The sequence below is a fragment of the Mytilus galloprovincialis genome, chromosome 5, assembly GCF_965363235.1.
Source record: "Mytilus galloprovincialis chromosome 5, xbMytGall1.hap1.1, whole genome shotgun sequence".
NCBI classification, from domain to species: domain Eukaryota; kingdom Metazoa; phylum Mollusca; class Bivalvia; order Mytilida; family Mytilidae; genus Mytilus; species Mytilus galloprovincialis.
Genome location: NC_134842.1, coordinates 28593081 through 28620926, shown reverse-complemented (window position 1 = coordinate 28620926; position 27846 = coordinate 28593081). Strand labels below are relative to the sequence as shown.

At 32.4% G+C, this 27846-nt stretch overlaps 1 protein-coding gene across 1 annotated transcript; it reads left to right on the top strand.

Moving 5' to 3' along the window:
- The first annotated feature begins 154 nt into the window (after nt 1-154).
- LOC143075545 (THO complex subunit 5 homolog A-like) lies at nt 155-27045 on the top strand. Its single transcript, XM_076250990.1, has 18 exons — nt 155-311; nt 3797-3943; nt 4618-4731; nt 6530-6627; nt 9269-9344; nt 13963-14033; nt 14739-14853; nt 15369-15501; nt 15893-15976; nt 17027-17070; nt 17546-17645; nt 19236-19347; nt 20003-20104; nt 20651-20859; nt 21614-21805; nt 25833-25948; nt 26306-26493; nt 26886-27045. Exons 1-18 carry the CDS (start codon nt 198-200, stop codon nt 26947-26949), a joined length of 2079 nt encoding a protein of 692 aa, XP_076107105.1. The 5' UTR covers nt 155-197; the 3' UTR covers nt 26950-27045.
- The last annotated feature ends 801 nt before the right edge of the window (nt 27046-27846 follow it).

Sequence of the window (27846 nt, the reverse complement as noted above, 5' to 3'; positions counted from 1 at the left end):
TAGATGTTGGGTTTTTTTTAGAGACAGATTTATAACTTGATTACGTTGCAAGAAGAATAACTCTTATTAAATTCACCACCTTGATAAACAACTGAGTTAAAACTGAACGCTCCTAGAGTGGAGTCAGTGTAACGTTTTATTATAGTACATAGAAATCTTAGTACGAAAGAGAAATATTCACATCGAATTTAAAAAAAATGAGCAGCAAGGATCATCACGAAGTCGAAGTTAAAAGGAAAAGAAGCTTGAAAAAAGAGTCTTCTCCAACCAGAGGAGCAGGGGATGTGAAAAGATCCAAATCATCAACAAATGTAAATCGTCTGTCATAGATTTGAAAGACAGGAATCATGATTTATAAAAGTCGATTTCAATACCAGCAAATTATCCGTTTTGTGATTTTTAAAGAATCTCTTCTCTGAAGCCCTTTTACTCATAATTTTTTAACCAACTATATGTACCTCGCCTAGTACCAGTATCCTTTCCAAGTATCAGCAGCATACAGTTTATTGCTGGCTTCAAAATGTTGTTGCTGGAAAAATGGCTAGTTAGTAGTTTGCCTTTGTTAGTCTGTTAGTTGTTGAACCATAGCTCTTATGTCCTTATCGGCTTATGTTATATTTTGACTATTTGCAGACCATATTTAATTTTCTGGTTTGAACTTTTCTGTTGTTTTTTTTTATTTAAACAATGTTTTAATAATTGGTGTGTGTGTGAGTTTGTATTGTGGAAGTCTTTAGTCTTTAGTATGCGTCATCTTGACACTGATTTTCTCATATGTACTTTGGTCACTTGCACGTTTGAATACATTAATCACGTTTGTATTTTCTCTTTGTACTTTCACTTTAATTTAGGTAGGCGCTGTTGATACTGATTTATAAAAACAAATGATCAAATCTTCTAGTATCGTCTATAAACTCGGAAACTGCATATTGTATGTCTGCACTGGCTTCTGTGTTAAGTAATTCTTCTAGATCTAGATTAAGTGTTCCTGTTTTGAAATATATTGACTGGCGGAGTTTTTCTCTATCCAAACTGTAATTGTCACAAGATAATAAAAAATGTTCTACAGATTCTATTTCTCCGCAAGTACATTTGTTGTCTTCTACATGTCTGTTAATGAAATGTTGATACCCCTTTAGTTTGGAGTATCCTGATCTGAAACTGTTTAATATATTGAAGTGTTTTTTTGATGGGAAGTCGAGTTTGATTCTTTTTGATGCATCTGGGTGATGATTAAAAAATCTTCTCCCAACCTCACTAGATTCCCATTGTGTCTTCCATTTTTTAATGACTGATGTTCTCGCCACTTGTTTGATGTCTTGTTTTGTCGTGATTGAAGACATTTCCTGTGGAAAATCCTTCATAACTCACTGTTTAACTGGTATATAATCAAAGCAATAATTCATATTTCTAAAAATCCAGACCAAACAACTGATGCAGACCCAACAGGTGCTACAGACCAAACCATACATGTACCAGAACCAAATTCTTAACAAAACCTCACAGCAAGTTTGGACATGACATGTAGACCCAAAAAATATCTGACAGCCACAAATATAAGAAGAATTGTAATCCAACTTTAAAAACAAGGACATACGAAATACATATATTAAGTTAATTCCAATTTCATATATTATTTATATTTATCGCCTCTGAATTTTTAAAAAGGGCCAAGTAAGCTATTCTCATCACTTGGCCTCCATCGTTGTCTGTTGTCATTGTTAACTTTTTACATTTTAAACTTCTAGAGAACCACCGAATGGAGTGGAACCAAACATGGCATGAATGTTCCTTATGACTTGCTGACCGAGGGTTGTTTCTTTGTAGCCAATCCATCATCCGAGATGGCCGCCAACAGGGAATTTAGTATACTGTGGATACATATATTTTCGTGGGTACCAAACGTCGTGGATTGAGAAAAACTTGCATTTTCGTGGATATTTTAATTCGTGGTTTTGGAAAAGTCTGCATACATTCCTTCAGCAAATTTGTAATTCGTTGAACATTTAAATTCATGGTTCCCCTGTACCCACGAAATCCACAAACATTAGTACCCGATGAATATTAATGAATCCCCAGTAACATAGGACCCTATTGGAAATGCATACAAAAGTCTTCTAAAGAACCACTGAATGGAACCAAACATAGCACAGTGCTCTAGCTAGAATTCAAAAGGGGCAGGGTGCCAGGGGAGGGCAGGGCACTTTTTTATGATAGGAGAAGGCACTGCTCATTTTTTTTGTCTACGTCCCTGCGTGTATCACGAGTTCACATATTTTTTTACTGTATACGTTGTTAATAACGATGCATTTATAAAGTTGTTGTTTTGATTATTTATTCTATAAAATTTGCATAAGAAAAGTCATTCATACTATATCATGTTCATAATACATGGCAATACACATTCATACTATTAACCAGAAGAGGCAAAATAAACTTACTATTCTCCCCCACCCCCTCTGCTTCCAAAAGAAAGAACATAAACTAAACATATCATAGTTTACCATACATGTACATGACAGAGTAGTTGTATTTCAAAATGTCATCTAGAGCTTGGCCCTCAAAACCTGTTTTCATTGTTCATGTATAAGAATATATTATTTAGTATAGCTTCATCAAGTTGATTTGTGATGAGATTATTACTGCACACTTCCATTTTAGTAACATGACAGGTTGGACATCATTTAAACAAATTGATAGTTCATATTTCTTTATTGAGAATGTATAAAACATGGATTGCCAAAAGTATGATGATCAAAAATAAATTGCAATATATTTTTTTTTGTATGTTCAAAGACAGTTAATATCCATAAGGTAGCATTCTTATATAATTTTGTATTCAATTGGTTATTTTTTCCTTTTTTTAGTGCTAGATAATATTTTAGGAGCACAATTTTGTAATAAGCATTTTCAGGGGAAATAACTCCAAAATTAATTTCCATGTTTACGTCTGCTTGTCGCTCACAAGTTGAGATGTACGATGTTTCTGTGTCAGAAGGCATAGTTTTATTTTGATTACTTCAATTCAATTCTAAATTCATAAAAGTCTTCATTTGAACACACTTTCATTGTGACTTAAAGATCGAAAGAAAATGCCGACATATTCATCATATTTATGACAAAACGGTACATTGTCTTAATTAAATTACCTAGTAATTAACACCTTTGAAGTCTTATCCACAATAATTGATTGTAATGACATGATAAACCTCATTACCTGGGGGCAATCACCAGGTGTCATATTTGTAATTCAACTTCTGATAAGAAATCGATGAAACAAAGGCAATTTTACCAAAACGGCACAAGGGTTTTTTGGAAAACGGCGTCAGGGCAGAAGGGCGCGACTGAGGGCACACAGGGCGCGGCTGAAGGCACCCAGGGCGCGGCGCCCTTCTATTTTGGGCTAACGAGACCACTGATAGCATGCATGTTCCATATGAGGTGCTATCCAAGTGTTGTAACTTTGTAGCTGATCCATCATCCAAGATTGCTGCCAGCAGGGGACTTAGTTTAACATAGGACCCTAAGAGAAATACATACAAATGTCTTCTTTTACAGAACCACACAATGGAATGCAATATTAAACCAAATTTGGCCTCAATCCTTATTTAAGTAACTGTTATGATTTTTGATATTTTTTTATATGATTTCAAAACCCCAAGTAGAGTCAGGTGAGCGACACAGGCTCAAAAGATTAGAACATGTAGAAAGATTGCTTGCAATGCAGTACATTTTGTACTTGTACTTCTAGTTTATCTTAAACTTATTGAATATTATATTTCCTTTCTGTTTTAAGGATGTTAAATTGTTTTATGCTGAGGAAGAAGAGGTTGAACACAGAGATCCTAAAAAAGATCTGAGCTTGTTTAAATCAACAACAGATGATGTTAGAAAGTGTTTTAAAGATATCAGAGATTCTAAAGATAAACCAGACAAATCCACTGTAAGTATATATATATATCATTTCTGCGTTAACTTTGTAGGCATTTAAAAGAATTGTCAACAAACGCACATATTGTCTGTTCTAATATTTGTAGGAAATTATATTATTAGAGGTTCAGACGTTTAGATGTTTGAGGAAATGGGTATCGATAAAGCATGAAATTATGTGTTTAATGAAATACAAATTGTCTATAAACTTGTACATAGAAATTGGGCAACCCACAATATCAAGAATTTATAAAATTAAAAAAAAATGATGATTCCACAAAAATAAGTATCATCAAATATTAATTAATCCACAGTATTAGAAAGACAATTCAGCAATTTCTATGGCAAAATTAGACAGAATATTTTAAAAGAGACATTCAGTCGTGCTTAACATTTCTTAAATACATAATAGAAGTACAGTAAACTCCGGCTAATCAAATACCTAAAATTTCAGCTAAAAATATCTGATTACCCGATATATTCAATTAGACGATGAATGTATATTCATTGAATATTCTACAATAATGAGTAGATCTAATCCTGAGATGTTAATAACCCTGACAATTGCGAAATATGTGAAATGACTGGAGGATTGATGGAGTTTGTGTATTTTTGTATTTACATGGTACATAATATTTAAGAAATCTTTATCTTATATCATTTATCTTTTTATCTTTCTCTCAATAGAATGATCACATAGAGACAAAGAAGAGAGAAACAGCTTTACATTTTGTATTGCTCAAGAAATTAAACAGATTGTCACATATTAGATGTAAAAAATCAAGAGATGCTACAAATGAGGTAAATATTGATTATCAGTGACTCTTTTCTCAAAATATCTTACGATTAAATTGGATAGTAAGTTATGCTGAAATGTGTATAATTTATAAGTATTTTTACTCTTAATTTTTTTTGTGAAAAGAGCTGCTGACTTGTATGTAAATATCTTACGATTAAAACTGATTGTAAGTTATACTGAAATATGTATGACTTACGTGTATTTTAACTCTTGTTTTTTTGTGAAAATAGCTGTTGACTTATATTTAAAAGCTGTATCTGATAGCAGTGTTCCAGCTAGGTTTTCAAAAGGGCAGGGTGCCAATCCTGAAAAAGGACATTTAACGCGCGATATGATAATATGAAAAGGGCATATTTTAATAAAAGATGTTAATCAAACATTTGTGTTTATTCGTTGAATCACAGGTTATACAAGAACAACATCTTTAGCCCATATAGAACTCTATCTTTCTACTTTTAAGGCTGAAAAACTTGTCAAGCAGCTTGTCACACAAGTTTTTTTTATCATTGCTTAGCACAGTTGAACTTTATATGCAGTATGTTTTGAAAGGAGATCTGTTTCATACTGTTTCTATGGTCTACCACATTTTACCAGTTTCACCTTTCTACCCCTGCTGTGCTTGATGGCAATACAGCATAAAACAGCTGTTCTCAGTAAATTCACAATTTTAGGATATAAAGCAACAGTGAAAAATAGTATCAAAAATAAAGAATACAGAAAAAGATGACCAAGGCACCCTACCAACACTGCTACTAAGACCCTCTTTAACTTTTCCCATAACTCAAAATAAATACGTAAACATATATATTCTTAAGCAAGAAGTATGGAGACACATTTTAGAATATGTAAATGGGTTACTCAATGCTAGGAAAAAAATCAGATTGAGTTATCTTTCTTTATTCGGGTGTGCTCCTTCTTTGGAGGATTATAAACAGTACGTAAATATGATGTAAATATGATCACAATATGGCGGCCGATTTTGTTATTTTCGTATCAAAAATGAAGGCAGTCAATGACAAATACGTCTGAATTTTCTGTTTATTTTACAGAAAATAAGTAAAACAATGTCTTCAACGAGTTTATAATGGTTTTCCAACTTTCTGTCATTACGTTTCTTCCATGAAACTACGGTAAACATCGCAAATTGTGCCCAAGTTGTTGTATGCACATTTCTTCAAAGATAATTGCCGACTGACCGATTCTATTTGAACGAATTAATGTTGATGATCATTAATGACCCATCCGATAAACGGATTACCTATAACAACAGATTATGACACCAGTTGTAACCATTGATTAGCTTGGGGTGGTAAACAAAATCATAATCTTTTCCCCAGGTAAAATTTAGTGTTCCGGGGGTTGGAACACCCCCTTTTTTGGGGGCGATCAATGCATTTGAATGGGGACATATAGTTGGAACCCCCCCTTTTTTTCCTGGGTTGGGAACCCCCCCCTTTTAAAATGGCTGGATCCGCCACTGTTTTATGTAGGGTTGTTCTGAAACCTCAATTTTCAAACAAGTATAGACTTTCCGTTGAGATATTTTTAACCCAAATTAAATTAATTTATGAATTAATATTCATTTGCACTAATGTTGCATACATTCTTTTAATATACGATGCAACTCATCAACTACAATGCTGTACATGTGTTAAAATATATGCTTGTATCTAGAATCACTTCTATGGGTGGTTACTCTATTTTCAAAGTACCTCTCCTGGATACCATGAATGTTTAATGGAATAGTCCAAAGTAACTTGTATTAGTGATAATTCATATCTTTTTATTTTGGGTTTTTAGGCCAAACAGAGAATAGACCAGTACCATTTACAACTACAGAATCTATTGTATGAAACCATGCATCTAGAAAAAGAAATCACTAAATGTTTGGAGTTTAAGTAAGTTATATGATATACAATGAATATTGAAATTTTCCAGAGATTTTAGTAGTTGCTAGTCTGTAACAATTTGTGCCCTTTATGGTGTTTGTATTTTCAAATGAAAGAATTTAAACGCAAGATTCTTTTTTTGATAATGTTTTAAAATAGCATCTTTGGTATCTTTTGCCTCTCTCAAACTACATTTTTGCAACACTAAAGAAAAACAAATTTTTTTATGGACCCTCAATGAATATCTTACTTTTTAGCATGCTGTCATACGATGAATGGTATGAAATTACCAAATCGGTTTGTCATTTTGTTCAGGTTATTTTACAAATGTGACATCATATCATTAAATTTCACATTTAGAAAAGATACACAAATTGGCAATAAAAAGCTGATTTGTTGTAGGTTTTGTTCATCTTCCTAGCCAAGGGTTACTATCTAGCCCCCTCCTCTCCACCTTTGACAGATTAAGCCAGCATTTTTGATTACAATGCTATGCCATCTACTTGTAGATAGAAGTCACACCCATTTCAACTACATCATTTATTCATGACCAATGGTAGCACTAGTACTCTCTTCAGTCTGAAGGTGTAAAATTTGTTGCATGTAGTTTTTAACCGGATTTTTGTGACAAAAATGTCGGTTATTGATTTGGGGATGTACGGCGGGCGGCCGGGCGGGCGGGCGGCAATCAAATGTTGTCCGTGCATTAACTCATGAACCTTTCAACCAAAGCTTTTAAAATTTTAATATGTTGTTACTGACAACTAAATGAAGGTCAAGTTCAATAATGGCGATTTTGACTTTTACCGTTCAGGAGTTATGGTTCTTGAAAGATTGAAAAATGGAGTTGTCCGTGCATTTACGCATGAACTGTTCTACCAAAGCTTCCCAAATTTTAATATGTTGTTACTAATGAAAGAATGGAGGTCAAGTTCAATAATGACGAATTTGACTTTTACCGTTCAGGAGTTATGGTTCTTGAAAGATTGAAAAATGGAGTTTCCAGTCGTGTCCGTGCATTTATGCATGAACTGTTCTACCAAAGCTTCCGAAATTTTAATATGCTGTTACTGGTGACAAAATGGAGGTCATGGTCAATAATGACGATTTTGACTTTACCGTTCAGGAGTTATGGTTCTTGAAAGATTGAAAAATGGTTTTTCCCGTCGTGTCCGTGCATTTTCTCATGAACCATTCAACCAAAGCTTTTGAAATTTTAATATGTTGTTACTGATGACAAAATAGAGGTCAAGTTCAATAATGACGATTTTGACTTTTACCGTTCAGGAGTTATGGTTCTTGAAAGATCGTAAAATGGCGTTTCCATTCAGGTTGTTGCATTTACTCATGAACCATTCAATCTAAGCTTTTAAATTTTAATATGTTGATACTGATGACAAAATGGAGGTCGAATTTGATATTGACGATTTTCACTTTCACCATTCATCAGTAATGGTTCTTGTGATATTGCCAGGACACAAATAAATGTTAATAAATCCGGTTTGCTGTCGTTGTGACAGCCTCTTGTTTACAAATTTCGTAAAGCTGGAACTGAAAATATACACTGATATTGCAACATTTACTCGAGAAACATACCAAGTTTAGTTAGTTGATTAGGAACTTTAAAATTGTCACTATATATCGTCCTATGTTTTTGGGTTAAAGAATCTGTTGCACAATCTATATACATGTGGCAGTTTATTATATTTACCACATTTACATGTGATCATATTAAAGGCACTTTTTGATTGGATGCAGCCTGTTACAACTGGGACCAATAGAAATCATTACCTCATGTTTTTATCTTAATCTGCCAAGGGTGAAGAGGAAGGGCTTGATCGTAACCCTTTTTAGTGAAGATGTGTTATGCTTTGAATTTAGGAAATTACACTATAGATGATGTCATGTTGTTTTCTTATATTATTGAAATTGTTGATATGTTTAATATTTGATTTTCTGCATGGTTGAAAAAAATATAGAAAAATCGTAGTTCTGAGTTTATCATTTTATTTGTATTTTAAATAAGCTACCATGATGAGCATTGCCATCTATTTAATTGTGACACAGATTACATTACTGTTCAAATAATTATAAGCCTGTCAATGTTATGAATAGTGAAGCAGGTTTGTAATGACCATTATTAATTTTTTTTACAACTAAACACCTGCAGTATACTTAGATTGTGGGTTAATAGGAATCATTTTTTTTTTATTCAAATTTTTACCGTTAAATTAACATCACATTATTTGAAATTGCTTGTTATTTTAGAGAAACAGTACATCGAAAAATAAGATATCATTTCTTGCCATGCTTTGGCATAAATATATACTGTGGATTCATTAATATTAATCTTTGAAAACCAATATTCGTGGGTACCGGTGATCCACGTATTCAAATGTTTGACCAATTACAAATTTTCTATAAGCTAAAGTATGCAGAGATCAGCAAACCACAAAATCATATATCTACAAAATGCAAGTATTCCTTAATCCATGAAAGTTGATGCTTACGAAAATAATAGAATCTATAGTATCTAATATCCTAGAGTCATCTCAGTTATTTGAATTGAGATTATGCATTATGTTCTTCAAAAATTGTGCCATTGCAGCAAAGATGTAACATTTTATAAAATAGAAACTTTCTGTTAAAGGTCAAAAGATGAAGAAATTGAGCTTGTATCTGTTGAAGAGTTTTATGAAGAAGCACCAAGCGACATCAGTAAACCGGTAAGTTAAAAAAATTGTATTTACACCAATTGAACAAGTTACCTGTAATTATAATATTTCTAAAAAAAGTCATTTTCATCTTTCAAACAAAACTGTTTTATTTATCCTTCCCAAGGGGATGGGGTGATTATAGTTATAATTGTTTATCATGTATTAATCTGTTTTTAAAACAAAAATGTTTGCCTCTGCTGTAGGCCACAGGGTCATTTTTTAGGCAGTTAAGCTGCCTTATGCGAGCGCCCTGGATTTGTGTGCTACCCAATAAATGCTGAAATACGTGCCATTGTTATCATCTAGCTGGCTACTATATTATTTATAACTTATTGGACAGTTTTTTCATACTTTTCATTCTGGATTACAAAAAATATGACCAGAAAAACCTTAAATGATCGTCGATTTTCCCAAAAGTTTTGAAGTTGCACATAGGAAGTAGAGCACATTAGGAATCCTTATGTAGTTTATTATCCCCTGAGCTTTTGGCTAAGATGTCAAAGAACAAATGTATGAAATATTTAATCGCCGAAAATCCCTTAAGACAAGTAGTTAAGATTTCCCAAATTACAAAAGTCGTAGGAATATTGTTTGTCGTCAATACGTAGTCAACTACGTATATATACGTCAGTAGTCTATTAATATAAGTTCAACTGATCACGCTGTTGGCGGCAATTTTGAAATAGAAGACAAAAATTTCGTATCTTTTCAATTTGGACGCAGGGGTTCAACTTAGCGATGGTCCGAGGTCTGCGACCTTCCACTTTTGCAGTCGGACTTTCTACTTGGTTACTAGCTACTGTACGCCCGACGGACCTTGAAAGAAAATAAAAAAAATAACTTTGCAAACATTTTTACCGAAGTTTCCTAATAAACGATCTCAAACTTATTTTCATCATTACCATTCATGACAGCGATGTTCAATTTGTTCAACCGCTAGCTTATACAGAAAATCGCCGATAAATAATGTGTAAATTCGAGTAAAATCGTATCTCACTATCTGTCAAAAACAACATTGAAAACAAAATGGCTGCCGCGAGATTACAATATCGGATCCGATTCCGGAAGCGGATGAGGGTAATCCTGGGTTTTGGCTATCAACTAAAAAAATCCAGACAGGTGACATAATACATCTATGGGCAAATAAATATAAACACTAGAATTTAAAACCAAAAGATATATGTAAAAGAAAGAAAAAGCAGAAAATATTTTGTACACCAATTTTAATGTCAAAATCCAATACAATGTGACAGCTGGGAACAGTTTATCTAACAATATATATGTTCCTGGTAACAGTATATTTTTTTTTTATCAGTGATAAATGTTGGTAATGAATGTTAAATGCTTTTCAAGTTAAACATATTACTGCAATTTCATGGGGTATTTTTTTCTTCTCAATTTTGATAGGTCAGTTAAAATAGCTGGAAGTTTCTTATATAAAAAAAAAAAGATGTGGTATGATTGCCAATGAGACAACTATCCACAAGAGATCAAAATGACCAAAACTTGGTAATGATCAAGATCCCCACCCCTAAACCATATATATTCATGTATGGGACAATATAACAAATCATATGAAATATAGGTGGAGTTCGTTGGTCCACTCTGACTACCCCTTTCTGTTTGAGAATTTATAACGGTTGAGATCCACAATCTTAAACAATATATATTTATGTATGGGACAAAATTACATATCAAATGAATTATAAGGGGGTCCCTATGGTCACTGTACACCCTCCTGTTTGAGAACTTGGAAAAATTCGAGATCATCACCCCTTAACCATAATATGAGGCAGGCATTACCTGTGAATGGGGACGAAGTCTATTATTTTTTTTTTTTTTATTCAAAATGTTGATAAAAGAAACGGAAATACCGTAACGTTTCCGATATTGGTTCTGTTGTTAGGGATTTAGTTGTGACGTTATTTAAGTTATGACGTCATATTCAATGTAAACAAACAAACGATGTTATCCAGGTAACGTCTTTTTCATATCAAACAATTATTAAAAATGATTGGGTGTTAAATTCCTTCCTATATGTGTTGATAAGTTGATAAATATACATTTTATTCAAAGTCTCGTGCAAACAAGACCGGAAACGAAAGAAGACCGGAAACGGAAGTAGATCTGAAAAAAAAGTTAACGATTTTGAGCAAACTCCGAAACAGTGGTGACATCTGGCTACGCTTCTTTACAGAGAAAGGGAAGTATGACCCGAACGATAACGCTGTATGGAGTTTGGATTTTGAGTTCATTAGTAGAATGAAAAATTCGGGAAATTTTCCCGAATTTTTTTTTTTTTTTTATTGATTTTTCTACCGTAATTGGGGACTTCGTCCCCATATAAATGATATATACTTATGTATAAGACTATATAACAAATCAAATGAAATATAGGGGAAGTCCCTGTGGTCACCATACCCCTCATGTTTAAGAACTTTGAAACAGTTGGGATCCCCAACTCTAAATTAAATGAAATATAGGGGGAGTCCCTGCAGTCACCTGATTGAGAAATTGGAAACAGTCGAGATCCCCACCTTTAAATTAAACCATATATATTCATGTATGAGAACTAATCAAATGAAATATAGGGAGAGTCCTTAGGGTCACCCTACCCACTCCTGTTTGATAACTTAGAAACAGATTAGATCCCCACCCCTCAACCATACATATTCATGTATTGGACAATATAACAAATCAAATGAAATATAGGGGAAGTCACTTGGATCCCCCTCCCCCTCCTGTTTGAAAACTTGATAACGGTCGAGATCCCCACCCATAAACCATATATATTCATGTATGGGACAATATAAAAAATCAAATGAAAAATAGGAGTAGTCCCTAGGGTCACCCCACACCCTCTTGTGTGTGTTTTGAGAACTTGTAAAAGATTGAGATACCAACACCTAAACCATATTCATTCCTGTTTGTCATTTCAAAAAAGATTGAATGACATACAAGGTCAATCTCATAGGCGACACATATGCATATCACTTTGCTAGACCCTAACACCTGTCATTTTATTCCAAACTGAGACATCATGGACTTGGGGTAAAGGTGGTAGTCATTTACATTTACTATGGACAGGTCAGTCAGACCTCACCATTGATCCCTGTAGTAGTAAACATTTGTCTGATTTGTGTCTCATAATTTTTGTATTGTACAACACAAACTCAGTTTTCTTTCCAGGGAAGCAAGACCATTCATACTTTTACAAGCTCGTACTAAAGTCAACTTGAACTACTAACAGTCAACTAATACGAACAATTACGATCAACTAGAAGAACTGCAATCATTGCAAATTTGTACCACTGCTGACTCATGAAAGACTCATGACCATTCATGGTCATGTGCGTTGCTATTGAAAACCTTGATAAAATATGAATTATTTGCCTCATAAATGTACAATTATATATGAATGTTTAATGTTTGTTCTTTTAAATCTTTAAAAAAAAAGTTGAATCAACATTGCCACAGTTTTCATAATTAACCGGATTTTTGTGACAAAAATGTCGGTTATTGATTTGGGGATGTACGGCGGGCGGTCGGGCGAACGGGCGGCATCAAATGTTGTCCGTGCATTTTCTCATGAAACGTGCATCCAAAGCTTTTAAAATTTTAATATGTTGTTACTGACAACACAATGAAGGTCAATTTCAGGTCGTGTCTGTGCATTTACGCATGAACTGTTCAACCAAAGCTTTCCAAATTTTAATATGTTGTTACTGATGAAAAAATGGAGGTCAAGTTCAAGAATGACGATTTTGACTTTTACCGTTCAGGAGTTATGGTTCTTGAAAGATTGAAAAATGGCGTTTCCAGTCGTGTCCGTGCATTTACGCATGAACTGTTCAATCAAAGCTTCTCAAATTTTAATATGTTGTTACTGATGACAAAATGAAGGTCAAGTTCAAGAATGACGATTTTGACTTTTACCGTTCAGGAGTTATGGTTCTTGAAAGATTGAAAAATGACGTTTCCAGTCGTGTCCGTGCATTTACTCATGAACTTTTCAACCAAAGCTTTTAAAATTTTAATATGTTGTTACTATTGACAAAATGGAGGTCAAGTTCAATAATGTCGATTTTGACTTTTACCGTTCAGGAGTTATGGTTCTTGAAAGATAAAAAAATGGCGTTTCCATTCATGTTGTTGCATTTACTCATGAATCTTTCAACCTAAGCTCTTTCAAATTTTAATATGTTGATACTGATGATAAAATGCAGGTCAAATTTGATATTGACGATTTTCACTTTCACCGTTCATCAGTTATGGTTCTTGTGATATTGCCAGGAGACAAATAAATGTTAATAAATCCGGTTTGCTGTCGTTGTGACAGCCTCTTGTTATGTTTGCCTTGGTTTTTGGTTAACTGCCTACAGTGCTTACAGCGCTTTGATTGTTACCCTTTGACTGTTTGTCTGTCCCATTTTGTTGTGAAGCTTGAATGAGGGCATGCTTTTATTTCAATTCAATTATACATATTAGATCCATTACTTAAAATACAATCTGTGAAAAGTTCAAAATTACTGTTAGGATTGTTAGCAAAGGGAAACGATTACCTTTGAGGGTAGAGTTTTGTAGGCCTGGCAAAAATTGTTGTTTTAAATTATCTTGGGTTTTACAGGAAACTACAAAAGAAGACCAACACCAGCTGAGACTTGCTAGATTAGATTGGGAACTGGAACAGAGAAAAATGTAAGTCAAATGTTTTCAGAAAAATTCCTTGAATGTGTAGGTAATGGTGATATCTTTTATTAGCTTGCTTGCTAGCTGATCCATGAAATCATTATGAGAATAGTATACCTAACTTAATTATGACTGCAAGGTTCAGCTTACAAGCAAGCTAATCAAAGATATTACCATTACCTACACACTCAAGGAATTTACTGTAAATAATTCTACCAATGACATGAATGAAGCATTGTTCTCATATACAGCAAGCAAATGTTTAATAACTGGTTTTATTTACATTTTTGTTCACTCAAACACCATGCCAATTGAGTGTCATTTTCATATTGTCATTTGATTGCTATAAAAGACTCAATAAATTGTTAGGTGTCTTCATAAGTTTTTTTGTTATAATGTAAAACTGAAAGACCTATTTATACTTCTTTATCCAGTAGAAAAGTAATAGGAGTGAATTGTCATAAATATGTCCAACTTGGATCTTTTTTAATACTTACTCTTCAACAAAGTTAGAAAATCACTACTGAACAAGCATTGAAGAATCTAAAATTATTACATACATATTTTTTATCAGGTTTCGTTTTGGTATTTTTGTAAATGATGGCTGGGGAGGAATGGCGGCATCATTTATATTGACTTTATAGTGCAGGAAATTTATACATGTTTCATTGTAACAGTTTATTTCAAAAACCAAAAAATAAATTTGTCTTGCAGGTTGGCTCAGAAGCTAAAGGAATCTGAAACCAGTAAAGACCAACTGGACAAAGAAATAAAAACACAGCAAGAATATTTAGAAAACTTGCAACCAAAACTAACATCAATATTACAGGTTACTTTTGTTCTTTTTATTGTGTGTCATTTCTTGGTTAACTTTGATAAATAATGTGTTCAAAATATTTTATACAAATTATTTTAACTATTTTGTTTTACTATCAAGTAACATGTCTTGCGTCATTATATACTATTTTACATGTGTGTGGGGCATGAAATGACAAAGTGTTATAGATGTAGAAAACATGAGGTACACTATTTCTGTTGCTTAATTTTTTTATTTTGATTGCAAGTTAATATTCCAAAAATCATACACTTCCCAATCCATATTTCTATTTTATCAGCACATACAAACATTCTGTATATCAATATCAATTTAACTAGGTCAGAGAACAGCATTATGTTACAGCACACTGGCCATATGTCTTTACATGTTGTATGTTGTGTGTGGATAAAAATCTTCTGAGCCAATATTAGAGTACTAAAGTCTGTTAATTTACTAGATCAGAGAATAAAACCAAATAGGAGGACACTTTTAACATTCTCTTTTATATTGTATGTTTTTATTTCCAGTCCACTAAGCCAGTTCAGGAGTACCTAGGTATGCCATTTGACCAGATCAGAGAACAGCATCAAATAGCTGGACACCTTCCCCATCCTCTATATGTACTTTATATGCAGACAGACGCCTATAGACAAGCTTGTGGTTAGTATTTCTTGACATGAAATTATAGAATACCAATTCTTAGGTTCAGACTAGAAACTACTTAGTACCTGAAATATCTGTATCTAAGAGCTACAAACATGACAAAGGCGCAAAGAAACTTGATTGTGTGGGTAGTGTAAGAAATTCCAAATATTCACTGTTCAGGTTCTTGAAAACCTCTTGAACACTCTAAAATATCCTACAACTATGGATAAAGATTTAGATTTAACATCCATTTAAAGATAAATGGAAAATTTGCTCTGCAGGTGCTTGTTTTTTTATTCAAATAGGAAAAAGGAATGGAGTATCAAAATTTATGGAAAAAATGAAACCTCTCTTCTTTTCAGTTCAATTATTTTCTTTAAAATTAGTTTATAATTTTTATTAACAGACAAGAAATTAGAAGTGAAGATAGAAGGCGACATTGAAGCAGCAAAATCAATGAAGTCTACTCCAGAATTATTTGCTGATGTGGGTAGGTATCTCATACATATTGACAAATTAAAAATGAGAAGATGTGGTATGATTACCAATGAGACAACTATACACCAAAATTAGAATAAATTTGATGTAAGCAATTATAGGCAACTATACAGTCTACAATTAATTTCTCTTTAGCAGGGTGGAAGGAATTTATTATGGGTGTCAGGATTAAGGTTTTATTTTTGCAGGAATTTTAGATTTACACTAATCACGACTAAGGAATTAATGATTCATTTTCCATGATCCGTTTTGTTTTTTTCCAAATTCGGGAGATCATCCCATCAAGGTTTTACTGACACCTTTTTAGTCATGTTTTGATTGTATGTGTTTTTAAAACTATTTCTTGAAGCTCATTTTCAGCATCATGAATAGAGTGTAACAGTTTCTTATAAAAAGATGTAACTCGGTCAGACCTAAATTTCTGATTTTCTTTGTTCATATTCTTCTTAAGGGAGTTCACTTCTCAGTTTCAAAATAATTAACTTTTCAAAACATTAGTTTATATTGATAGGGGATTAATATTGGAATCAAAAGAGCCAAAAAAAATATATAGGTCAATGTCCTTGTTTTCCAGATATTAGCTATTGAAATATTGGCCGGGAAATATTCTCTCTAGACTTTTCATAGCTTTATCATTGACAAGTTTATGTTCTCAAAAACTATTAAAAAATAATTAAAATTTTATAAGACTTTTACAGATGGCTTATCAATATACATGTAAAAGATTTATAAAAAGAAAAATAGGGGTCAATGGGCAATTTTTTTTTAAAGCATTCAAATGGATAAAACCAGAGGATTCCAAAAATCTGACAAAAATCCCAAAACATGACAAGTGAACTTCCTTAAACCTAAGCATGAAACAAGTCTTCAAATTACTGATTCTAAACAATTTTGTAATAAAATACCTTGAAGTTGCTAAATAAAGGTGAGGGAAATCTATTTTTAGCAAAGAATAGATAGAAATGCATTTTATCTTCAAAAATTAAAACAAAAATGTCATGTACTATCAAAGTATTTTTGACATAAGAATGATATTTTACAGAGGATAGCGACAGTGACCAAGAAGAACAAGAAAAGAAATCATCTGTATGTATAACTTTCTTGTCGTTTTTAACAACCATGTTAAATTGTTTTGTTATGTCAATCGATGGCTTCAATATTCTTTGCATTGATCTGAAGTAAAAATCAGGGGCAAAAAAAGATTATGTTAATTGGGTTAAAGTATTTTTAACTGATTGTTAATGCCAGCAATAGTTTAATGACTGAACAAATTATTGGTTGGAAAATGTGAAAGAAAAAAAGGTTTCCATTGTTAGTTTTCTTTAATACTACCGTATATTAAAGGGTTTTATATCAAGATATATGTGACGTCACAACAGAATCATATAAAAATAACCTTTGATATATAGATAAATGCTTTACTTTAATAGTTTGTCCAATTAGTGAGTAAATCTCTTACAAATCACAATGATTTAAAAAGTATGATTGAACTTGAGATATTCACCAACTATGAATCTCAAGCTTGATGCAGAAGATTTGTATTTTTTTTTTCATTTGACAGAAAAGAAGAAGAAAAACAATAGATTCTGGAAAGGTTGAAAGAAAAAAGAAAGTCCTAAAAAAACATCCATTGTCTGTTGTGCTTAAAATAAAGACGAAAGGTAAATAAATTATATATGAGTTATTTCTGGTAGAAATCAACCTAATACAAATAAAATTCAATACATCCATTATCCTACCTTGGGTTGAAAATATCTCTTTGCAAAACCTGTGACAGTTTGAAAAGTAAGTTGTTATAAAAACCCTACAAAACAGACAAAAGGAAAATCCCAAAAATACTGAACTCCAAGGAAAATTCAAAAAGGAAAGTCCTCAATCAAATGGCAAAATCAAAAGTTCAAACACATCAAACGAATGGATAACAACTGTCATATTCCAGACTTGGTTCAGGCATTTCTTATGTAGGAAATGGTGGATTGAACCTGGTTTTAAAGCTAGCTAAACCTCTCACTTGTATGACAGTTGCATCAAAATTCCTCTTTCATTTCAGATTTGAATGTTCCAAAATCATTCAAAGTCTTCTACATGTTCATGTATATGTTCATTTGCATAAGATCGATATCTATCCAATGCAGCTCTTATTATTAAATAGAAATATTTAGATTTAATTTAATTATGGATGTAACATGTCTTCTGATTGGCTGACGTTATTTTGTTATGAGCCCATAGACATAATTTAGTCATGTGACCGTGACGTCATCAATGTTTTTTCATGGTTTTCTACGGTTTAAAATGGAATTTAGAATTAAATTATAAGAAATGACTGTAATATTTTTTATGTCTATTCGAAATAACATAAAAAATGTGGTGCACACTGTTAAATAACCCGCTACGTGCGTTATTCAGTGTGCACCAAATTTTTTATGTTATTTCTTCATAGACAGAAAAAATATTACAGTCATTCCTTAAATATTTAAATTAAACATAGAAATAAGTGTAACAACTGAAATTATATATATAGATATTTTATACTTATAGCTGAGGTTTGATTTTTTAAGCAAAAGTTCACGACTAAAGTTGTGTTATCTGATTTATTTTTAGGGTTTCTCTTAGCAACACATTGACTTAATCATATTATCAATCATGACAATTGGGGGAAGGCCTTTTGTATCCATAACTGCTCCTCAACCTGTATATGGATTTCCTGGAAAGATTCACAATCTTATAATATTTACCAATATAATTTGAAGCCACAAATAAATCCTTCGCCTTTACAAAATTGTGATTATCTATGCTATCATCTATCATCAAAGGTGCAAAATTTTATCCTCTGGTTTGAATGCCCGAGAATTTTCTGTCAAAATGTTTGTAAGTCCTATTTCATTAAAATATTTTATCATAGAAATATCATGACTATAGAAACAAACATACTTAATAAAGCACATGCGTTACTATAAATTAATAATGTTGTGTTTGGGAAAATCATTTATTATACCAAATTCTGAAGCCTTGAATGCAATTTAAGTTTATGAATTGAATTTTGCTAATATTGAAATTAAGTGTGTTTTTATTTTGCACATCATGCCCATTTGACTGAATTTTCAATTGGACAAATATTTTGCAACCAATATTATATTAAAACAAAGCCCATGATGATATTTTTTTGTATTAAAACCTTAAACTCAGGAATATCTATAAAAATAAATGTTGCTAAAGAAAGCCTTCATGATTAATATGTGTTACTTTTACAGATGGTACATGTCTACAGTTAAATTTTTACTACTTGGTAACCTTAGAGATAGTTACTGTGGTGATGCAATTAAAATCTGGATCTGAATCTCCATCATCTTGTATATCCGGAGGGTAAGTTATTTAGTGATTTGTTACTGGAAACCTATCTTGGCAAAACACGCTATGAAAAAAGACACTTAACAGAATCCGACCAGACTTTACAAAAGGTCTTGGAAGAACATATTTGGAGAAGGATACTATGAATGAAGACATAAAAAAGTATTTTGCAAGTGTTTCACAATAGGTTTTCCAATTTACAGCCAGTCTTTGACCTTAACACAACACACAAACTAGCTGGTAATTTAGAAAGAACTAAAAACTAGGTTAGCACTAGCAGGTAGCCACATAGTAAAACAGTTAACAAACTGTTATGTTGCTCAAGAAGTTAAAGTAGTCAGATTCTATTACAGAACTATGTACAAGATATGCCATACCACAAACTTTTGTCGGGAAGATATATTTAATATATGTTTAATTTTAGTAGCTGCTTTCATTGATGGTTTAGGATATGAGAACTGAGCATTTTCTATTCTCCGAATTCTTTGATACTATATTCAATTACTGTAAACCAACCTATTTTCGTGAATACTTTATTTTGCGTTTAACCCTTTCTAGTCCACTTCGCATTATTTTTCTACTCGCGATAGTCACTAATATAAATCGCTCGCAATAATTAGTTGGTTTACAGTACTCAATTTTAAATAATATGAAAAAATATATGTTACAGTGACCTACTTTCACCTGACCTACTTTTGAATGAGATATATCCTGGTGACAATGGCAACAGTTCACCCAATGCTGCCAATCAGTATGAATTAAGGAGATTAGGGTAAGTTTTGTGTATTTGAATAGTAGCTTTCATTTTTAGAAGGGTTAGGAGTGAAAATTTCTTATTGGATTCAAAAACAAGAAAAATATGGTATGAAAAACTTGCAAACAGCTTTTGTTTGCCTTTTGAATTGAAAAATTTGAAATCTACCAAAAAAAATGAACCATTTTCTTGTAACGAATTTATCAACTCTTTCAGCATGTCAAATGATTTGTTTATTTATTGACCATACAAAACTTGTAACATTAAAATTATTTACTAGAATATTTTATAAGTTATTGACTTAATTTTTATGTCTTTAGATATTAAATTTAAAATGTCAGGTAAATATTGTAAGCAAACTGTCATCTGTGGACATACAGATAAACTTGTTTACATAGCAATATAATTAAAATATATCAAATACTTCTACACAATTTATAATCTTTTGTTTAGATTATAAAAAAAGACAACTACATAATGAACGTTTTTCCAAAAACTTATATTGATTTAATTTGTGTCATCTATTGCTTCTTTTAAAAATTATATACTGTTTATAATTTACAGGTTGGGAGAATTTAATCAGTACATTAAGGAGACAGGAAAGCCATACCTGTGGGCACAGTGGTTGTCAGGGTTACAGTTCCTTAACAACAACAAAAGTTCAAAGGTCGCAGATTCATCTGTCAGTTCAGAAAATATGCAGCAGACGATCAAACGCTTAAGACGAAGAATCAAGTCAAGATTATCACTTCTAAAGCAGCTGGCGTCATTAGGTAATTGTAACTTTATTTCACATTGTTCTAAGGATTTATTATGTACCCATTTTAATGGATTTACTCGGTATAGCAGAACCACAAATTTAAATATTCAATATATTAGATATGTTCTATTCAAATGTATGCAGATTATGACAAAACTACAAAATCAAATATCCACAAAAATTCTATTTTTTCTTAATCCAGAAAAATTGGTACCTTTGAATAAATAAAAGACTCCACAATATTGTGGTATCCTCAATTTACTGAGTAGGGTTAATCAATTTTTTCCTGAAGGCCAGTCATTTATCCTGAATACTGACTTACTATGCTTATCATAGCTAACTCATAAAAAATAGTCATATCTTGTTATTTCTCCTAGTTTTATCTACCAATTTTTATACTATACAAATTTATTGTATTTTGTGTATAGATCTTGCTTAAACCTCAAAATGAAATATCCATGAAAACACATTTTTTTTTCTTGATCCATTTGGTTTTAATTGATTCAATCAACTATTTATATCTAACTTTGTTATTTTTAGAAAGCAGTATTATCCCCCTTGCTCCAGAAGCCATGTCATTATTTCCAACAAAGATAGTAGTCTCGGTTTTTTTAGAATTCATTTAACTATTGATATGGAACTTAATGTTTTATAGAGAGGTATTATCTCCCTTGCTCCAGAGGCCATGTCATTATTTCCAACAAAGATAGTTGCCATGTTTTGTAAGATTTCATTTAATTATTTATTTGGAACTTTGTTATTTGTAGAGAGAGGTATTATCCCCCTTGCTCCAGAAGCCATGTCATTATTTCCAACAAAGATAGTGGCCAAACTAGCTTCCTGGAAGAGGTCAACCTATGAGGACTTCTGTGTGTTACCTTACACTGAGGAACTTATATCAAATGATCTAGCCAAGGAGTCTGATATCTTCTTTACTGCAACCATGGATAGAGGTTCAGGTAAGAGGTCAATGTGTTGAAGGGAATGTTTACCTGTAAATTCAGAAATTTTTTTCGTGATGTTTTTTATGTTACACAAAAATGAGTTATTGCATTGTGAATTTTGATAGCATTTTGTGTATGCAACAATAATTCACCTCACATACATGTTTGTCCATTTTTCAACAATTTCAAAAATAAATGTTAGCAAAAGATTCTGAATTTACCTCATTTTTTAGCTCACCTGGCCCAAAGGGCCAAGTGAGCTTTTCCCATCACTTGGCGTCCGGCGTCGTCGTCGTCGTTAACTTTTACAAAAATCTTCTCCTCTGAAACTACTGGGCCAAATTAAACCAAACCTGGCCACAATCATCATTGGGGTATCTTGTTTAAAAAATGTGTGGCGTGACCCCGCCAACCAACCAAGATGGCCGCTGTGGCTAAAAATAGAACATAGGAGTAAAATGCAGTTTTTGGCTTATAACTCGAAAACCAAAGCATTTAGAGCAAATCTGATATGGGGTTAAATTGTTTATCAGGTCAAGATCTATCTGCTCTACGATTTTCAGATGAATCGGACAACCCGTTGTTGGGTTGCTGCCTCTGAATTGGTAATTTTAAGGAAATTTTGCTGTTTTTGGTTATTATTTTGAATATTATTATAGATAGAGATAATCTGTAAACAGCAATAATGTTCAGCAAAGTAAGATTTACAAATAAGTCAACATGACCGAAATGGAGTTATTGCCCTTTATAGTCAATTTTTAACCATTTTTAGCTCACCTGGCCCGAAGGGCCAAGTGAGCTATTCCCATCACTTTGCGTCCGGCGTCCGTCGTCGTCGTCCGTCGTCGTCCGTCGTCGTTAACTTTTACAAAAATCTTCTCCTATGAAACTACTGGGCCAAATCAAACCAAACTTGGCCACAATCATCATTGGGGTATCTAGTTTAAAAAATGTGTGGCGTGACCCGGTCAACCAACCAAGATGGCCGCCATTGCTAAAAATTGAACATAGGGGTAAAATGCAGTTTTTGGCTTATTACTCAAAAACCAAAGCATTTAGAGCAAATCTGACATGGGGTAAAAATGTTTATCAGGTCAAGATCTATCTGCCCTGAAATTTTCAGATGAATCGGTCAATCGGTTGTTGGGTTACTGCCCCTGAATTGGTAATTTTAAGGAAATTTTGCTGTTTTTGGTTATTATCTTGAATATTATTATAGATAGAGATAAACTGTAAACAACAATAATGTTCAGCAAAGTAAGATCTACAAATAAGTCAACATGACCAAAATGGTCAGTTGACCCGTTTAGGAGTTATTGCCCTTTATAGTCAATTTTTAACCATTTTTCGTAAATTAAAGTAATCTTTTACAAAAATCTTCTCCTCTGAAACTACTGGGCCAAATTAATCCAAACTTGGCCACAATCATCTTTGGGGTATCTAGTTTAAAAAATGTGTGGCGTGACCTGGTCAACCAACCAAGATGGCCGCCACGGCTAAAAATAGAACATAGGGGTAAAATGCAGTTTTTGGCTTATAACTCAAAAACCAAAGCATTTTGAGGAAATCTGACATGGGATAAAAATGTTTATTAGGTCAAGATCTATCTGCCCTGAAATCTTCAGATGAATCGGTCAATCGGTTGTTGGGTTGCTGCCCCTGAATTGGTAATTTTGAGGAAATTTTGCTGTTTTTGGTTATTATCTTGAATATTATTATAGATAGAGATAAACTGTAAAAAGCAATAATGTTCAGCACAGTAAGATCTACAAATAAGTCAACATGACCAAAATGGTCAGTTGACCCGTGTAGGAGTTATTGCCCTTTATAGTCAATTTTTAACCATTTTTTGTAAATTAAAGTAATCTTTTACAAAAATCTTCTCCTCTGAAACTACTGGGCCAAATTAATCCAAACTTAGCCACAATCATCTTTGGGGTATCTAGTTTAAAAAATGTGTGGCGTGACCTGGTCAACCAACTAAGATGGCCGCCACAGCTAAAAATAGAACATAGGGGTAAAATGCAGTTTTTGGCTTATAACTATGAAACCAAAGCATTTAGAGCAAATCTGACAAGAAGTTAAATTGTTAATCAAGTCAATATCTATCTGCCCTGAAATTTTCAGTTGAATCAGTCAACCCGTTGTTGGGTTGCTGCCCCTGAATTGGTAATTTTGAGGAAATTTTGCTGTTTTTGGTTATTATCTTGAATATTATTATAGATAGAGATAAACTGTAAACAGCAATAATGTTCATCAAAGTAAGATCTACAAAAAGGTCAACATGACGAAAATGGTCAGTTAACCCGTTTAGGAGTTATTGCCCTTTATAGTAAATTTTTAACCATTTTTCGTAAATTAAAGTTATCTTTTACAAAAATCTTCTCCTCTGAAACTACTGGGCCAAACTAATCCAAACTTGGCCACAATCATCTTTGGGGTATCTAGTTTAAAAAATGTGTGGCATGACTTGGTCAACCAACTAAGATGGCCGCCACAGCTAAAAATAAAACATAGGGGTAAAATGCAGTTTTTGGCTTATAACTATGAAACCAAAGCATTTAGAGCAAATCTGACAAGAAGTTAATTTGTTAATCAAGTCAATATCTATCTGCCCTGAATTTTTCAGATGAATTGGACAACTGGTTGTTGGGTTGCTGCCCTCCAAATGGTAATTTTTAAAGAAATTTTGCCGTTTTTGGTTATCTTGAATACTATTATAGATAGCGATAAACTGTAAACAGCAATAATGTTCAGCAAAGTAAGATCTACAAATAAGTCAACATGACCTTAATGGTCAATTGACCCCTTAAGGAGTTATTGCCCTTTATAGTCAATTTTTAACAATTTTCATTAATTTGGTAAATTTATGTAAATTTTTACCAAATATAGTTCTCTGTTACTAATGGGCAAAGTTCATTATAGATAATATTGTAAGAAGCAAAATCGTTCAGAAAGTAAGAACTTCAAACACATCACCATCACCAAAATACAATTTTGTCATGAATCCATTTGTGTCCTTTGTTTAATATGCACATAGACCAAGGTGAGCGACACAGGCTCTTTAGAGCCTCTAGTTTGTAAATCTTAGTAATCTATTACAAAAATCTTCTCCTCTGAAACTACTTGGCCAAAGTAATCCAAACTTGGCCACAATCATCTTTGGGGTATCTTATTTAAAAAATGTGTGGCGTGACCTGGCCAACCAACCAAGATGGCCGCCGTGGCTAAAAATAGAACATAGTGGTGAAATGTAGATTTTGGCTTATATCTCTGAAACCAAAGCATTTAGAGCAAATCTGACATTAGTAAAATTGTTTATCAGGTTAAGACCTATCTGCCCTGAAATTTTCAGATGGATCGGACAACCTGTTGTTGGGTTGCTGCCTCTGAATTTGTAATTTTAAGGAAATTTTGCCGTTTTTGGTTATTATCTTGAATATTATTATAGAGATAAACTGTAAACAGCAATAATGTTCAGCAAAATAAAATCTACAAATAAGTCAACGGGACCAATATTGTCAATTGACCCCTAACGGAGTTATTGCCCTTTATAGTCAATTGTTAACAATTTTCATAAATTTTTGTAAATTTTTACAAAATATTTTCCACTGTAATTACTGGGCCAAGTTCATTATAGATAGAGATAATTGTAGCAACAAGAATGTTCAGTAAAGAAAGATCTACAAACACATCACCATTACCAAAACACCATTTTGTCATGAATTTATCTGTGTCCATTGTTAATATGCACATAGACCAAGGTGAGCGACACAGGCTCTTGAGAGCCTCTAGTTATCTGTAAGAACAGCTGTAGGGTGTGATAAATATTTTTGAATTACTGTTAAGTCGAAAATACTCTTGAGATCTTAATTTTTCCTTGTTTGGTGATTAAGATAACATCATGAAAATATCTCATCACGAAAACTTTCTCTTTAGATAGAAAAGATCAGAGACAGTAACAAATTTATCTGAAAATTAAACCTTATTAACAGTATACAGTATACAGAATGTTATTCAAGATGGCTTCCTTTATTTGCAGCCAAGATGACAGCACAGATTGTAATGACACCTGATTACCCAGCAGTGGCACCACTGTTTCTTGTTAGTTTACAATGGCAGACAGAAAGATCAGCTTTAAATGACATTAATATACAGGTATTCATAGATCTGTCCTTTTAATTGTAAAGTTTTATGCCTAAAAAATGAAACCATTTATAAAGAATATTTTATTTCTTTGGAATCATTTATTTTTTGTGGGTACTTATTTTCGTGGATTGAGAAAAACTTCAATTTTCTTGGATATTTGATGTCATCGTTTAGCTCCTGTCAGCATTTATTTTTATATATGGAACATTTAAATTCTTGGTTTCACTGTACTCGAGAAATCCATGAAAATTTGTATCCAACAAATAATAATAAATCCACAGTAGTGATCTCATATTTATCTCATATGTATTTCATACTCTTATGACTAATTCTAATAATTATAAAATTTGATATTTTTATTTACAGGAAATGGAGGAAGAGGTCAATGTTCATTACAAAGAGATGATTATTCACAAGTCACATGACCAAATTTTAGCCAATCAATTGCAACGTCTGCTAATGTGCTTTGATGTTTATTTGGAGACAGAAACACAGAATGCTGAAGAAGGACCTAAGGAAATATCAAAAGAGAAAGTTTATGCTAGATTTGCAAGGTAAAATAAGTGTTTAAAAATTAAGAAGTTGTGGTATGATTGCCAATGAGACAACTCTCCGCAAGAAACCAAACATTGGTCACTGTATAGTTTTCAACAATGAGTAAAACCCATACTGAATAGTCAGCTATTAAAGCCATGAAATGACAAATGTAAAATAATTCAAGCAAGAAAACTAGCAAAGGCAATTTTTTAAAAAGCTACTTTGTCGACAAGTGATGCATAATCAGCATTCATTAATATTATTATTGATCACCCATTATATGTAAAATTTATTTTATATAACTGCAAAATACCCATTATATAACCATTTAACAGCTTTTTGTAGTGCTAAATGAAAATGTATACAAAATTTATTTTTTGCAATTTTATTTTATACTTTTCTTTTTCAGAGGGCCAAATAGAACCAAGCCATACAAGTTTTGTGCAGAAGTTGGAATATTTTCACATCGTTGAATCAAGAACATAAAAATGGACTTCATTAATTTTCATTATCATTTTATCTGTGTAAAGGAATCTTCTTTAAACAATAAAAAAATATTCAAAAAAAAATATTTTTATTATTTTGTTGCAAGAAATGTCACTAGTCAAAATATTTCTTTAAGATATAAAATATTCTTATTTCCCCTTTGTATATGCTGGTTTAAGGGATGCATTCTAGTATACCATTGTCTGTCCGTTGTCACCATGTTGGACAATAACTAAAAAAGGATTTACCAATTTTGATGAAACTGAAGTTAATTGTTTATATCTATTGACGTAAACTCTCTTTGATTTCTATAAATTTGAAATTTTATATTTCTGAGTTGTGACATTTTATTCATAAAAAATGCTGGATTTTTCCATTAATGGCAGAAGTTAACTTTTGATTATTTTCTTTTAATTCCTGATTTGACATTTTGGAACATTTGAACTTTATTCATAAAAAAGGGGTGATCTTCCAGTATTTCAAACAATATCTCTAAAACGCTTTTAGCTGTTATCATGAAACTTTGGTGACTTGTTTATATCTAATCTATTAAAATAGGCTCTCTGTTTTTTTTTTTTTATTAAGCCCCACCTATGATAGTAGAGGGACATTATGTTTTCTGGTCTGTTCATCCGTCCATTCATCCGTTCGTCTGTCCTGCTTCAGGTTAAAGTTTTTGGTCAAGGTAGTTTCTGATGAAGTTGAAGCCCAATCAACTTGAAACTTAGTACACATGTTTCCTATGGTTTGATCTTTCTAGTTTTAATACCAAATTAGATTTTTACCCAATTTTATGGTCCATTGAACATGGAAAATGATAGTGCCAGTGGGGCATCAGTGTACTTTGGACAAATTCTTGTTAATTTCTAATAAGATATTGCAGA

What these genes read in the sequence shown, in the direction of transcription:
- LOC143075545 (XM_076250990.1), top strand. Translation starts at nt 198, where the DNA reads ATGAGCAGCAAGGATCATCACGAAGTCGAAGTTAAAAGGAAAAGAAGC. An exon ending in AACTAACATCAATATTACAG is followed by an intron (nt 14,854 to 15,368) that starts GTTACTTTTGTT and finishes TTTTATTTCCAG; the next exon opens with TCCACTAAGCCAGTTCAGGA. An exon ending in AAAGCAGCTGGCGTCATTAG is followed by an intron (nt 20,860 to 21,613) that starts GTAATTGTAACT and finishes TGTTATTTGTAG; the next exon opens with AGAGAGGTATTATCCCCCTT.